This window comes from Lissotriton vulgaris, unplaced genomic scaffold (assembly GCF_964263255.1).
Source record: "Lissotriton vulgaris unplaced genomic scaffold, aLisVul1.2 SCAFFOLD_471, whole genome shotgun sequence".
Taxonomy (NCBI): Eukaryota; Metazoa; Chordata; class Amphibia; order Caudata; family Salamandridae; genus Lissotriton; species Lissotriton vulgaris.
The window spans coordinates 628632-645500 of NW_028240807.1; the positions used below are offsets into that span (position 1 = coordinate 628632).

At 39.2% G+C, this 16869-nt stretch overlaps 1 protein-coding gene across 1 annotated transcript in view; it reads right to left on the reverse strand.

Moving 5' to 3' along the window:
• The window catches only part of LOC147672864 (palmdelphin-like), a 219370-nt gene that overhangs the window by 109558 nt on the left and 92943 nt on the right, over window positions 1–16869 (reverse strand). Inside the window, exon 3 of the mRNA XM_086947967.1 lies at window positions 6179–6309. Coding sequence (XP_086804093.1) covers window positions 6179–6309 — 131 coding nt within the window. The remainder of the gene's footprint in view (window positions 1–6178; window positions 6310–16869) is intronic.

Consider the following 16869-nt stretch of genomic DNA (forward strand, 5'->3'; position numbering starts at 1 on the left):
TTCAGCCTGCATTATGGCGAATCTCTCTACTTCGCCGAAACTGTCGCAAACAGGAACAAAACCTAAAAGGCAAAAGAATGATCCTCCCTCCCCTATAAACACTTCGAACAATCCTGTTCTTGACTCAATTCTTGAGGAGGTGCGAGGTCTTCAACCTTTTATGTCTGCTACCAACGCTAAACTTCAACAAATCGAGGAACGATGGGTTGTCATGGAAAATAAGGTTTTGAACTTAGAGCAACGTGTCAGCGATGTCCAAGACCTCTCAACCAAGATTCCACTTTTGGAACAAGAAATTCATAAGCTCAAATTGCACACTGAGGATTTGGAAAATAGAAATAGACGCAACAACCTACGCGTTTATGGTGTTCCGGAAAATTTGGAGGGGTCCGACATGGTCTCTTTTATTCGAAAACTTCTTCAGGAACTTTTGGAACTCTCCCCATCGACTCATCCTCTCAACATCCAGAGAGCACATCGTCTTGGCCGTATCAACTCCAACGCAACCAAACCACGTGGAATCATCATGCTATTCTTGGAGTTCACCGAACTCATGAATGTTCTAAAAGCTGCCAGGGCCAAACGTCACCTTCAGTGGTCTGGCCACAACATCTTCATTTCTCAAGACCTCTCTTCTGCTACCAACGCTCGTCGCAAGGAATTCCTGAACCTTCGTCCCACGATGCGTCAACTCAATATTCAATATGGAATTCTTCATCCCTGTTTCTGCAAGATCACACATAATGGGCGTACCAAGTCGTATGATGATCCTCAGAAACTTCGAGACTATTTGATGAGTATCACTCCTTCTACCATGGAAACTGCCAGCTAATGTCTTTTCGTTTTTCAATGTTTCTCCTTTTCTAAACTCACTCCTTCCAGTCATATATCCGCTCTTATCGTGTATCCCCTTTCTTCCTTGCTAGTACCCTCTCTCTCACATCTTTGTATATGTCCTTTCTCATATGTCCGTATCTGGTTTGCTTATGGGTCATGTCCTCTCCCTGGTGTACCCACGTCTCGCATGTTTTGGTTACTGTTTTCTTCTCAGATCAAGCCTGTGTGCCTTGGTCTGTTTCTTCATTATCTCTCCATCTTTCTGTCTCTTTCCTCTTTTTTTCTTTTCACTCTTTCTTCTTGCTTCCTTCTTCTCAGGCTTCCTCTGCTGTTTTCTTTACTTTTATATATCTTTTTCCCATGCTACCTGACTTTTCTTTCCCCTCTTGAAATGAGCGTTACCCTACCCAGAAGTTTAACCGTTATTTTTTGTCTCCTTCTATGTAGTGACCTCCTTGCTGTGTGTTGCACCCACTCTTCGCCCATTCCTCCCTTCATCCGACATGTGTAATTTTGTCTCTTGGAATGTTCGTGGTCTTGGTCATCCTGTCAAGCGTCAGAAGGTATTGTCTCACTTAACCAAATTTCATTCACAGGTTGCCTTTCTTCAGGAAACTCATTGCTCAGACATTGATTCCCTTAAATTGAAAAGACAATGGGTGGGTCAAGTTGTATTTTCTCCTGCTGTCAACAAAAAAGGGGGGGTTGCTATATTATTTCATAAGTCTTTGAATGCTCAAATTATCTCCTCTCAAAACGATGATGAAGGTCGTTGGGCAATGGCAAAGGTTGTTATTCAGAACAAGACGATGGTCTTATTAAATATTTATGGTCCTGTTCGTCCAGATCCCAAATTTTGGAAAGATATTAAATTGCTTATTTCATCCATTGATTGCCCTAACTTCATCGTTGCTGGTGACTTTAACCAATGGCTAGATCCTTTTTCAGACCGATTATCTTCCAGTAAATTTCAACCTGATAAAACCCATAAGGCCTTTCAATCTGCCATTGCCTCTCGACCTTTACATGACTCTTGGAAAGTGTGTAATCCTGATTTACTTGAATATACTTTTTTTTCTAATGTTCACCACACACGCTCAAGGATTGATTATATTATGGTTAGTAAGTCTCTCCTTCCCTCCCTTCAAAAATCTGTTATTGGCTCTATCTTTATTTCTGACCATGCACCGGTCTATACTACCCTGGATTTATCCATTACTCCATCCACTTTCAGTCGATGGAAATTTAACTCTTTTCTTTTATCAGATGCCACTTTCATGAAAAAATGTACTGAGTTTTTTAATGAATATTTTTCCCTTAATAACCCCGTTGACACTTCCATTCCTAATACCTGGGATGCTTTTAAGGCTTCTTTTCGTGCTTTTACGATTTCCTATGTCTCTGCCAAAAAGAAGCTTAACAAGCAAAAGTATGAAGACCAACTTAAACATATTAAAACCCTTGAACATACATATTTCTCCTCCAAATCCCCTTCTGCCCTTCAGGACCTGATTTTGGCCAAAACTGACCTAAATAAAATTATCACCAATGAAGCTTGTCATACACTTCTTAAAATAAAATCTAAATACCATGGGGGTCAGAACAAGGCAGGCAAAATGTTGGCCAACTACTTGAAAATCAAATCGGAACGTAAAGCTATTGGCCCAATTTTTAATGACTCACTCAATAAGCTGGTTACCTCTGATGAAGATATTGCTGAAGTTTTCCACAATTACTACCAAGCTTTATATACAGATGACACTCGTCCTACAGATGCCAACCTAACAACTTTTTTTGATGGTCTTCCCTCTCCTCCAGCCCTTCCTGATGAATTTTCGCACTTAGAACGTGAAATTACCCTCCAAGAGATTACCTCAGCCATTCATTCCCTTAAAAAATCAAAAGCCCCTGGTCCTGATGGCCTTCCGATTGAATTTTATTCCGCCTTTCATTCTTTTTTTGCTCCCAAACTCCTTCAATTATTTAACTCCTTTATCTCTGATACTAAGGCCTCTGGTTCCTTTTTAGACGCCCTCATTGTCATCATCCCGAAACCTGATAAGGATCATACCCAATGTAAAAATTTCCGCCCCATTTCCTTAATTAATTATGATTGTAAAATTTTTGCTAAAATTCTTTCCTCTCGCCTCGATTCTATTATACCACGCTTAATCAATACAGATCAGGTGGGATTTGTCAAGGGCAGACTTGCTGCTGATAACGCACGTCTTTTTTCCAATGTCCTCTCTTATAGTAAAAATGTCAAAGTCCCATTGGCGGCCCTATCCCTAGATGCTGAAAAAGCTTTTGATCGTATTAATTGGCAATACATGTTTCAAACCCTTACTTGGTTTGGCTTCGGTCCAAAGTTTATAGCATTAGTTAAACTCCTTTACTCTTCCCCTCGTGCTAGTATTTTTGTTAATAACCAATTTTCCAGATTTTTCTCTTTAACAAGAGGCACAAGACAAGGATGTCCCCTTTCCCCTTTATTATTTATCCTTTGCCTTGAACCCTTTTTGCAACGTATTCGTTCCAACCCTCATATAACTGGTTTAAAATTCTCCTCTATTGAAGCTAAACTCTCAGCGTATGCTGACGATGTCCTCATATATATGTCTAACCCTGAATCTTCCCTTCCGCCCTTTTTAGATGAAGTTCAGTTATATTCCTCTATATCGGGATATAAGCTCAACCTCTCCAAAACTGAAGTTCTTCCCCTTAATTCTTTGTGTTTTCAATATATGTTCAGTAACACTGATTTTGCATGGTGCCCATCTAAAATTAAATACCTCGGTATATGGTTCTCTTCCTCTCTAAAAGACACCCTTAAATTTACATTTGATTCGTTACTTAACAAAATTCAATCACTTTTACAGATTTGGTCTCCCTTATTTCTTTCTTGGTGGGGCAGATTGGACACCATCAAAATGATGATTACCCCTCATGTTTTATATACAGTATCTATGCTCCCTTTCAAAATTCCTAAATCCTATATTTCCCGTATCAACTCAGTGTGTACAAAATTTTTATGGTCCAATAAACATCCCCGCATAGGACTACATAAGTTAATGCGTCCTAAAAATGAGGGTGGTGTTCGTTTCCCTGATTTTTGCTCTTACCACTCTGCCTTCCTCATCAAACAATCCTTCTCATTAGCTTATGATTTCCTTGACACTCCTGTTCCTAAATGGGTGCTCTTAGAACGCTCCTTTCTGAAGGATTTCTCATTTCAACATGTTCCTTTCATGACAAATTGTACCTTTATATCCAAATACCCTATTTTGAAATATTGCCAATCTACATTGCAAAGTGTTTTTTCCTCCTCCCTTTCCCCTCTTCAATGTTTTTTATCATCTGTAGTTTGGTACAACAAATTTCTCAGATATAAAGGTAAATCATTCTATTTTAAACACTGGAAAGAAAAGGATATCATGTTTGTACATCAATTTTTTCTTGATTCTACTCTCCTCTCGTTTGTAGACCTACAAACTAAGTTTAACTTACCTTCTTCTTTTCTTGCTGAATACTCTATTATAAATTCTGCTATTCAGTCTCATCTATCCTCATTATCCTCCTCTTCCGACTCCTTTTCTTCTTTCACTCCTCTCACTCCACTTTACCCTCTCTTCTCTTCCCAACAACCCAAAGCTGCTCTTGTGTATTCGCTCTTATTATCTAACTGCTCTGTCCGAACTAAGTCTACAGTGGAGATTGCTTGGGAAAATGATTTGGATGTCTCCTTTGACACTGCGTTATGGGATCGTTTATGGTCTCGCCTCTTTAAAGTTTCTGTTGCTGCACGCATTACCCAATCCTTACTTTTTATTTATCACAGAGTTGTTATTACCCCGGTTACTATTCATAAATTTTCTCCAACATCTTCTCCTTTGTGTTGGTCCTGTTCCACAGTTCCTGGTACTCTACCACACCAACTTTACTATTGTTCCCCAGTTTTGTCTTTCTGGACTAATGTTTGGAATATATGCATGAAAATGTTATCTTTTTCTTCACAATTGTCCTTTATACACATATTTTTAGGTTCCTTAGCTGATGATATTGATATTCTTACACCTTCTTCTGCTAAACTGTTAGATCTTTTTATTGCTCTTGCATTTAAAGTTGTGTTATCGTGTTGGAAAGATAATTCGAAACTCTCGGTCCACACTTGGTGGAATTATATTTGTGACGAACATAGAATTTCTATTGCCTCTTCTACCTCTGTTCCTTTGAAAATTAAATCTGACTTACTATGGCTCCCCTTTACTTCATACCTCTCTTCCAATCCTCCCCCTCTACTGCGTGCTTCTCATCCCTCATGATCCCTCCTTCTCTCTTTCTCTTTCTTCTTTCATCTCTCTCCTCTCTCCTCTTTTTCTGTCTTCTGCTTTCTCCCTTTTCCTCTCTCCTTTCTGATCCTCTCCTCTCTCCTTTCTATCTGTCCATACCTTTTTCTTTTCTCTTCCTCTCTTTATAAATTACTGTAGATTGTTGTCTTTCATTGTTATTACACTCATATGTACTTTTTCCTAATTTTTCATGACATATTTCTTGTATCACCCTTTATTGCTTAATAAAAATTTCTTAAACAAAAAAAAAAAAAAAAATCTTGTTTGAAACGAATACCTTGTTTTGATGATTGTGCCATGTAAGTTTGTTTATATGTTATATGGACTATTTATATGGACAAATTGTCTTAACATCTTCCGTGAGTCGGACGGCCCCCGACCATCTGACGTCCGATGGACGTGTGCGGAGGACGGCTGGGGCTGTCTGAACCGCGCACTTGTGGAATTCCTCAGCACCGATGGGAAATTCCGGCTGCAGCGAAGCGGTTAACCTTGAATTTTACAACTGCTAACAGAAGTTTAGTGCCAGCATTTTAAGCATTCTGACTGGCCGAGACACTCCTAGTATCATACAATGAGTACAAACTAGTTTTTCTACCTGTTTAGAGGTCAATTATTCCACAATATGTGCCCCAGAATTCAGAAGTGTTAAAAGAACTCTTTATGAGCCTCACTGATCAATCAATATTTTTATTTATAAAACCATATGTGTAAAAGCAATTCTGGGGGAAATTATACCTCACAAGCTTTTGAAGATGTAGAGAGCCAGGATTCCTTTAAGACCACCTTAGGTTCTGAATAGATAGTCAAACATGAGTGCAATCTTTTATCTCAGTGGCTACAATACAATTAAATGTGTTCATGCAGTTATACGAATTGTTCAGGCACCGAAAAAGCAGTAGTCTAATACTGGCAATTGTGGTAACTTTACATGCCTAAGGTCAGAAGGTTGCACATTTGACATAGCCCTATGGTGGCATGCACTGAGGTACCTGGCGATGTTTCTTGTTAGGAGTTTTGAGAGTTGCAGGTCCTCTTGATTCTGCCTTTGCATTTCTTCCTGTTCCCTTGGCGACAGCGCACTCACTCCATCCAAGAGCCATTTCTCTCTGAGGGCCTTTTTCTAACAATAAAAATGGATATTCAATGAAATGATGATGACAACATGTACCCAGTGATCACACTATCCAAATTCCAACATTTGTTATACTCACCTGTGGCAAACTGGGCAACTGTGGCAAACTGGTCAGTTGAGCACATTCTAGAATCGGCTTTGCTAAATACAACAGGCACTTCCACTGTTTTCATTACAACAGCTGGTTAGTAACACTGTTATTGTCAGCATCAAATGGGGCTTAGGCAGGAGAATGTTGCCAATACAACATTAAAACATTTACCCCGTCGCTCAATTGGGCACTACGTATTCATTGAATACCAGAATGTGTTTGATTTATTGGTCTATTTACATGTTTATTGAATACCATCAGTTTGTGGATAGTGTAACCTGCAACAGAGGGCTCAGTGGAGTTTTGGAGCATGTACTAGCTCTGGGTGGAAGCACAGAAAATACACAAAGCCTCTAGCTGCTTTCTGTTTCATCACATATTTCTTTCCCTCCTTAGTGTTGTAACTGATCACTAATGTTTCAGACTGGCTTGAAGGCGCTGTTTTCAAAGATGCTTATGTTTAAAATAGACAGAGGGGACCTATTTATGAGCACCCTTTGCGTTGCTCTTGTACCACGCAACGTGGTGGAAGAGTGACATCAATGAAAATAATATTTATGAAACCACGCAAGGCCACCTTGCGTGGCTTCATATATCTCGAATAATGGAACTGAACACAAATTGCTGCGTTGCATTACTCTGAGCCAGGGAGGCGTTTCCATGGGTGTTCCCACACGACATGCATGGATTTTGACACATTCCTAGATTTACAAGAACTTGTAAACCTGGGAATGAGCCAAAAATATATGCCTCCCTAGGAGAGGCGTAATGAGATGTGATATGTTTATGTCTCCTAGTTTCTTCCTCTTTGTATGTGTGCTGCATTCATTAGCAAACAGGAAGAAGAGAAGCCTCCAGGATTGCTTTTGTGCAGGAAGGTCCTCCTTCTTTCACAAAAACGATCCTGCATGCAACGCAGGCACCCTTGCACAATGATGCAAGGGGGTCTGCTTAGTGCTAAGCAGCCCAATGAGCACTAGCGCAGGGGAAGAGACAGGAAGTGGCTATATTGCCATAATTATGGCATATTCCTGTCCCTTCCCAGTGATGCAGTGCAGCAAGGTGACTTTCTGCCCTGCGCCACTTTTTCATAAATATGGCCCTTAGAGTGCGCTTTCAGTATGCTCCATTCAACCATTCTTTTTTTTTTGACCAGCCTCGTTTACCAATTGGCTCAAGACGTTCTCAATGACAGCTTGGCTCAGCCCAGAGGAGTATTTTTTCTCCTACCCATTCTATTGGCTCTTTGGGTGTATCTCTCCAACTCCAAGCCGTTTTTACAATAACCCGCATGTGGGACTACTTCAAAACCATAGGCCTCTGTGTCTGTTTTTCTGATTCCCCCTTGTGTTCTTACTGTGTTCCTTACCATACGTATCGCCCACTCTCCCCTTCCCCTGTGTTCCCCCACCTACCACCTCTTTGTACATTCCTTCTGCACCTCCTTACTTTACATGTATGCTGCTTGTTCCCACCACCAGCCACCATCTCATATCTCCTTCCAATAATGCAGCACTTCGCCTCATGTGTTCTTTATTCTACTTCCTGCCACCCTCTTGAATCCCACTACCTCCATTCCCTGTGCACTGACTGCCCTTTACCACCCACCCACCGTCCCCTCCCAGCAGTTTCTCATAAGTGGTGCTGAACGTGGCAGTGTTGTTTGGTTTATAGAAATGAAAGGTGGGCTATAATGAAGGCGCCATTGCCTTTCTATGTTAAACGAAGTGTGGGTGGCAAAGGATCTTTCACTGAAGTATTTGCTTTCTTTTTATGTCATAGAAACTAAAGAAGGACTATAATAAATGCTCCCTTGCCATCTGACTTCTATTTGACATAGATACAAAAGCAGGATTATATGAAAGGCAATGCATCATCAATGCTATCAACCATTTGTTTTTTATCTGACTTTAAAATCCTTATATAGCATGAATTAGCACATAAAACCAAGGCTTAGTGGCTTTTTCAGTACTTGTTTCATTCAGCTGCAAACCTAGCTCTGAACATCACTTACTTTTCCATCTTCTTAATGTATGCTATAGCAGTCTCACAGAGATTTTATCAACAATTCTCATATAGAGGGGCCACAGGACTAAGCCCCTCAGACATTGGTTGGGGTAAGTGACATTCATTTGTTGAAGAGCCCATTACACCCTTTGATTGTTGGAACTGTCACTCAGGAAGTATGAAGTTTTGCCTATGAAGTGTGAGCTAACTTATACGTCCTGTGAAGCTGTGATTTAATTGTGATGAAAGCATGGTTAAGGGTCAATTCACCACATTGTAAGTGCTTTTATTCACTGCAGCTCCAACATCACAGATGAACACCATTGAAGATTGTAGGAATGGCCGTTACTTGCCTCCACTCTGCCTTCTACATGCTGGTGCCTGGTTCTGCAGCGTGGATCCTGCCTGTTCCTGCATGCCAGTTGTTTCCAGTCAGAGTGAGTCAGTACTCAGTTTAGCGCCACCCAGGGTGTACCTTCACAATGTGTGTGTCAGCTGATGCTCTGCCTCCCTTGCTTTATAACTCTGCCTCAGAGCTTTGTCTCTGGTTCTCTTCAGCACTGAGGTCTCCCATGCTTCAGGAGAATTTGCAACCAGTGGCAATGACTACAGGGGTGAGGGTCGGGAATGGATCCCAGAATCCCTAAAAATGTGTGAGGGAGGGACATGATGCCCAAAGGAAACAGAGGCCTGCAAACCGTCTTCAATAATTGCTGCCACTCCCTCAAGAGGAATTTACCTATGCTAAGCACTGGAAAATAATGTAACACTTATGTGATGTAAAGACAGAGGCCTTAAAGCTTTACTATGAAGCACTAAAGGCAAGACAAAAAACATCTGTGCTTTTTACATTTAGGACTGCACATGTTGAACTGAGAATAGGGACATGGGTGCACAAGACACGAGAATTGAAGCACAGCATATGAGAATGTACTCTATAAAAATTCTGGGATTTGCAACTGGGCTGAGTCCAGAATTCTCTGCAGATTGCAAGCCTTTGTTGCACATTAATGGTGTGTGCTAGGTGATTCTAACTACAATAGCTGAATTGACTATGGGAGTGACAGCTACTGTTCACTACAACAACAGTCCAGTCCTGTCTGCAGACTTTTGTGATGGAATGGAACGGTTAGCAATAAGGGAGGAGAAATGCAGGCAGGCCAAAGTGCCAGCTAGCACCAGTAAAGCGTTGCATATTCTGGTATTGTGGGAAGGTAGAATAGTGATGTGTATTACGCAGTTCAGGGCTGGGTGGGATGAAAGGAGTGATAAAAAAGATAGAGGACTATGTTCTGCAAATTAAACAGCAATATTGAAGCTCTTGATATCTGTCCAAGATGTGTAAAATTGAAGACAACATGGAAACGGTGCCACCTGTAGGTTAGAAACCTCAGTCCCACTGAGATAGTAAAGAAAGTTGTCAGCTGTTGTTATTTTAAGTAACTTGCAGGTTGCAGTTTGCAATCTCAGTAAGTGCATTTGTTGTACAAATGTGTGTGTGTGTGTTTGTGCATGCGTGCATGTGTGCATGCGTGTGTGTGTGTGTGTAGGAATGCATAACCCACACTAAGGGGACTACACCATCTGCAAAATATTGATAAACACTATTGGACCCAACAGTCTTTTGTGGGGTCTTCTCCCAAACCTTTTGCCTTCTTTCCTCTAGTATGTTGAAATGTGTTTTGTTGGCTTTGGGACTCTGCACTTTAGCACTGCCAACCAGTGCTACAGTGTGTGTGTTCACTCCTTAATGTTAGAATTGGCCTACACCTAATTGCAACATTTAATTTGCTTATAAGTCCAAGGTAAAGTGGTAATACATGTACAGAGGGCCTTAAATGCTACTAGTGGACCTGCAGCACTTATTGTGCCACTCACTTACGTAGCCCTTTACAAGATGTTTTAGTACACATATTTCATCCCTACGGTATGCCCCAAACAGCCCAAAGGGCCGGGTGCAGGTATTTAAAAGGTAGAACATGTGTTCTTAACTTTTACATGTCCTGGGAGTGAAAAACTCCCAAACTCATTTTTCACTACTGTTAGGCCTACCTCTCCCATAGTAAAACATTGGGCTACCTTCCTAATTACATTTATTAAGTGCTAACTTTTGATTGGAAATAGGTAGAAATATATTGTTTGGTCTCAAATTAATTTAAATGTAATTCGTTTTTAATGTTAAAATTGGATTTTAAGTCACAATTCTGACAATGCCACTTTTAGAAAGTTGACATTTTCTAGTTCTAACCATTTGGTGCCTGTAGTCTGTGTCCTGGGTCACGTGGACATGTGGCAGTTTGCCTTTGTGTATTCCTCCCAGATAGTGAGACAAAGGGGGGACTAAGTGTTGCTAGGAATGATGGCCATCCTGCCATGATTGGTGGGGCAGAGTTGTTCCCTGTCCCACTTACATTTCAAAGGGCTGTCTCCAGCACACTCACTAAGGAACTTGACAGCAGCCTATTGTCATCCTAGACCACTTGGAGCCTGTGTAGGGAAAGGAAGGACATTTCCAGAACCAGTTGAGCGGGTAGCTTAGAGGTTTACCAGACTTCAAGGACTGGTGCCAGGTGTGAATATTGGGCCCTCAGATGAACTCTTCAGTATGCTCCTTGACCCGTGGAAGTCTTTGGAAGAACTGCCTTGCACTTCAGAGGACTGTCCTGCTGCTTGAGGGGCCTACCTTGTTTCTTCAAAGACTGAACTACTGCTACCAGAGGGCTGCCCTGCCGTTTGAGGCCTGTCTTCTTCTTCAGAGGACTGCCCTGTTATTTGAGGCCTGCCTTGCTGCTTGAAGGACAAAGAACCGTCTCCTTGAACCCAGGAGTGTTTGTAATACTTTACCTGTTCTTCGTGCTGCCACGGCACACCTACACAATGCCAGACCCGTAGAGGACATAAAATAGTGTAGCAAAAGATTCAGCAACATTCGCCTTACAATGATAATATCTCCATTGCTTGCGCCAAATTATGCTGTTGCGTGATGCTGTCCCTCATGCTTAGATGTAAAGCTGAGCCAGCAGTTTCTATCCTAGGATTTGTACTCAAGGTACACCTGCCCTTACAAATTTCCATATGTAGGCAAACACACAAAAGTCAGATAAGACGTGTGAGCTACAGTGATAATCATCAGCGACACTCTTCCTGATCCTTGTGGCCTCCTCCACCGTGAAGTGGATGCTAAGAGCTGGACTTTGAGATGGTAATTTTTCAGTGAGACTAGCCTGATTCCTTTATCAGACCTGCACTCCATCAAGGTCGGCCTGAGTTTGTGACTTTTATCCGGTCTAGCACAAGCAGATAACCACAAGTGCCACATTGGGCTTTAGGCGCTATACTTACCTACATATTTGCAATTCTATTTCTCTGGTTCTACTGATGGGATTTTTATTGTTTTCGTCTCATTTTATTCAATAAAACGTTCTCTATTGTTCTAAATTAGTGTGGGATTTTACTTGTGTTGGGTCTGCACTTTATTAGTGTTTGTGCGCCTCATAAATACTTAACACAGTGCCTTTAAGTTATTCCTGACTGCTATTGTGCCAAGCTACCATAGGGTTAAGCACAGGTTAATTTATTGACGTTTCCTGGTATCACCTTGTCGAGCATTGTGACTCAACCATGTGAGATTCGCAGTACTATGGAGGCCGGTCCTGTACTCATAGTGTGCTTGGTTATTTTATAGCAAGCCAAGGCTATTGTATATCATCAATCAAAGAAAATTAAGATAAAATTCCAGTAAACTCATTATATTAAACATTACAAGAAAGAGAAATAATATTAAACAAATACATACAATGACAAAGAAATAAATAAATAGTACAAATCAAAGTTTCTATGGAATAGAAGATGGGAAAGCATAATTTTCTAAAAACAAGAAACAAACAAAAATGAAACAAAATCCTACTTATCAGTTGGAAAAAACAACTTACAGAAATAAATATTCAGTTCTTTTCAGAACATCACAAGGAGAGAGCGAGAGACAACGTTTTTCCGATACATGATGGGAACAGGTGTTCCCTAAGCGTGGAGCTAAGATGAGAGGGCAGGTTAGCCCCATGGAATCTAGACATCTTTTGACTTCTAGCAGCTCTGAACCCATCAGAAGGGGCAGATCTTGAACTTATTGTTCACGTACTGAGGGTAATTTAGGTCACGAGCTTTGAATGTGATGCGTATAGTGTGAAAGAAATATGAACCCTGGAGTGTGACCAATGTAATAATAAATGGGAGCAACGTGTTCAAATGCCTGAGACCCAGAAACCATATAGCCACACAGTGAAAAACATCTGTAAGGCGAAACAGTGAAGAAGTTAAAAACCCTGTGGATGCAAATTTATTCCATCTAACCTGGAGATCACAAATGACTGAATCACAGTCTGAAAGCTAGAGGCAGGAGGAAAGCTTTAAATGTCAATAGGCAAACGAAATCTCATATTTACTATAGAACCGCACTAGTGCTCGTGTGATACAGAGCAACACAATACAGTGCAAAGCAGTGTAAAGACCAGCAATAATCAACTTTCGGGTGTGAAAACTATTTCGTACCTTAGGTTAACCGTCATGCTGCTTCTTAGTATATGCAAGAGGGGCATATCTAAGGTGGGGTAGGGTAACAACCATAGGTTTTGACGCAAAGCCAGACTGACTAAATTGAAGGGAAAAAACACAGTGCTGGCCCTACCAATACTTTCTACAAGCTCCCGAATTTGAGCGACAAATCAGGCTTATTCCAGATTTGTACGGTATGAATGTCTGACAAAATATCGAAAACAAAAATATCGATATACAAAAATATCGGAACAAAAATATAGAAGTCAAAAATATAGGAATCCTATCCCTAACAAGGTAAGTACAAATATATCGAAAATAAAATATAGAATGACAAAAATATCGTTTTTTGTAAAATATCGTTTTTTTAAAATATAATAAAAATGTAATATTAACAAAATAATACTTATAAATGTAATAAACATATTTAAAATTGTACTATCATATTTAAAATTAATACATAATATAATACAAATTAATATTAATAAATATATAATACATAATATATTTTTCATTAATAATAACTCTAAATTAATTAACGTCATAACTTAAAAACAAATAAAAATGTAATAAATTACTAATACATTTATTTACATAAAATATTCACATAAATAACACTTAATAACAACATAATACTAATAAAAAAACTAAATACATTTTAGATAGCGTATGAGTAAAAATTACTATTCCCACTCCAGAGAGTGCGACAGTAGGGAAAGTGTTGGATAGCGTAGCAGTAACAATTACTATTCCCACTCCAGAGAGTGCAACAGTAGGGAAAGTGTTGGATAGCGTAGGGTTAAAAATTACTATTCCAACTCCAGAGAGTGCAACAGTACGGAAAGTGTTGGATAGCGTAGGGGTAACTATTACTATTCCTACTCCAGAGAGTGGAACAGTAGGGAAAGTTTTGGATAGCGTAGGGGTAAAAATTACTATTCCCACTCCAGAGAGTGCAACAGTAGGGAAAGTGTTGGATAGCGTCAGGGTAACAATTACTATTCCAACTCCAGAGAGTGCAACAGTAGGGAAAGTGTTGGATAGCAAAGGATTAAAAATTACTATTCCAACTCCAGAGAGTGCAACAGTAGGCAAAGTGTTGGATAGCGTAGGGGTAAAAATTACTATTCCAACTCCAGAGAGTGCAACAGTAGGGAAAGTGTTGGATAGCATAGGGGTAAAAATTACTATTTCCACTCCAGAGAGTGCAACAGTAGGGAAAGTGTTGGATAGCGTAGGGGTAACAATTACTATTCCAACTCCAGAGAGTGCAACAGTAGGGAAAGTGTTGGATAGCGTAGGATTAAAAATTACTATTCTAACTCCAGAGAGTGCAACAGTAGGGAAAGTGTTGGATATCGTCAGGGTAACAATTACTATTCCAACTCCAGAGAGTGCAACAGTAGGGAAAGTGTTGGATAGCAAAGGATTAAAAATTACTATTCCAACTTCAGAGAGTGCAACAGTAGGGAAAGTGTTGGATAGCGTAGGGTTAAAAATTACTATTCCACCTCCAGAGAGTGCAACAGTAGGGAAAGTGTTGGATAGCATTGGGGTAAAAATTACTATTCCCACTCCAGAGAGTGCAACAGTAGAGAAAGTGTTGGATAGCGTAGGGGTAACAAATACTATTCCCACTCCAGAGAGTGCAACAGTAGGGAAAGTGTTGGATAGCGTAGGGGTAACAATTACTATTCCAACTCCAGAGAGTGCAACAGTAGGGAAAGTTTTGGATAGCGTAGGGGTAAAAATTACTATTCCCACTCCAGAGAGTGCAACAGTAGGGAAAGTGTTGGATAGCGTAGGGGTCAAAATTACTATTTCCACTCCAGAGAGTGCAACACTAGGGAAAGTGTTGGATAGCCTAGGGGTAACAATTACTATTCCAACTCCAGAGAGTGCAACAGTAGGGAAAGTGTTGGATAGCGTAGGATTAAAAATTACTATTCTAACTCCAGAGAGTGCAACAGTAGGGAAAGTGTTGGATAGCGTAGGGGTAACAATTACTATTCCAATTCCAGAGAGTGCAACAGTAGGGAAAGTGTTGGATAGCGTAGGGGTAACAAATACTATTCCCACTCCAGAGAGTGCAACAGTAGGGAAAGTGTTGGATAGCGTAGGGGTAACAATTACTATTCCAACTCCAGAGAGTGCAACAGTAGGGAAAGTGTTGGATAGCGTAGGGGTAAAAATTACTATTCCCACTCCAGAGAGTGCAACAGTAGGGAAAGTGTTGGATAGCATAGGGGTAACAATTACTATTCCAACTCCAGAGAGTGCAACAGTAGGGAAAGTGTTGGATAGCGTAGGGGTTTAAATTACATACTTATAAATTACATCTATCAATTAATTAATTATTTAAAATTAATGACCAATTAATGAAATTAATTTATCAATTAATAAAAATAAATGTATGCTTCCTACTAATTAATAATTAATTCTACATAATGAAATTACTTCCCACCCTATTCCCCTATAAACCCATAACCCGCTACAGAACATATTTATCAATTAATTAAAAATAATTACCAAAATAATTAAATATAATTACCAATTATTTTTAATTAATGTATGATTCCTACTAATTAATAATTATTTAAACATTATTACATTACTTCCAACCCTATTCCCCTATAAACCATTAACCCGCTACAGAACATATTTATCAATTAATCAATTAATTAAAATTATTTACAAATAATTCTCAATTAATTAATTAATAAGTCCTACTAATTAATAATTAATTTAACATAATTAAATTACTTCCCACCCTATTCCCCTATAAACTCATAACCTGCTACAGAACATATTTATCAATTAATCAAAATTAATTAAAAATTAATTCTCAATTATTAATTAATAATTCCTACTAATTAATAATTAATTTAACATAATTAAATTACTTCCCACCCTATTCCTCTATAAACCCACAACCCGCTACAGTACTAAAAGACAATATTTAATTAAATTACATTAAAAATAAATAATAAAACATAATAAATACAATATAATATACACAAAATTGATTTAAAAATCGATATTAGTAACATCGAAATTATTTATTTCGATATTATTGACATCGATATTTAAAACTTCGAAATTACTAATTTCATACTAATATCGATATTAAGACTGTCGATATTACTTACCTTCTATATTATGTCCCATCGATATTTAAACTTCGATATAATTGTATATCGAAATTTAAAACTCGATATTTAGTCTGTGTACCGTACGGTATAATTTATTCATACCTTTTGCTTTTTTTCTATTTTGTTATTTTATTGAACAAATCAAATTGCATGAAAAAGATACACATAAACATTTACAATTTAGACATTAACATATGACATTATATACACATATATACATATTATTGCACCATTGCTATGTAGCCAATTCAGAGTCTTCGTGTTTGTGATTAAGCAAATCTACAATATTTGTAAAGGATAAAGTCACTTTTAACAAGGGGGCAGTAGCGGAATTAATAACAAAACAAATCAGTGAGAGGAATAAATCTCAAACTATATGAATTAATCCCAATTATAGTGAGTCCAACCATTTGGTTTGTTTTCTTCCTATTAGGAATCAATTGCCTCCTTTATTGCGTTTCGAACTCGCCCATTCATTAGGCTAGTTCTCATCAGGGCTTTATCTCTTGGAGTCTTTATCCTGCTTTGTAGCAAGTTTCCGGGGTTCACTTGTCTTTGTTTTTAGTTGTGCGTTCTGTATCATGAAGGTGTCTCGCCCTCGATGATAGGTGGCGCTTTTTGTCCTCGTATCCCGAGCCCAAGTTCTGAATCCGGCAGAAGATGTTCTCCGCCTTGTTTCGTGTGCTCGATAACGCCTCCCCTTTATGGTGCTTGCACACAGACGAGAGAGAACAGAGAGCAAGTCGT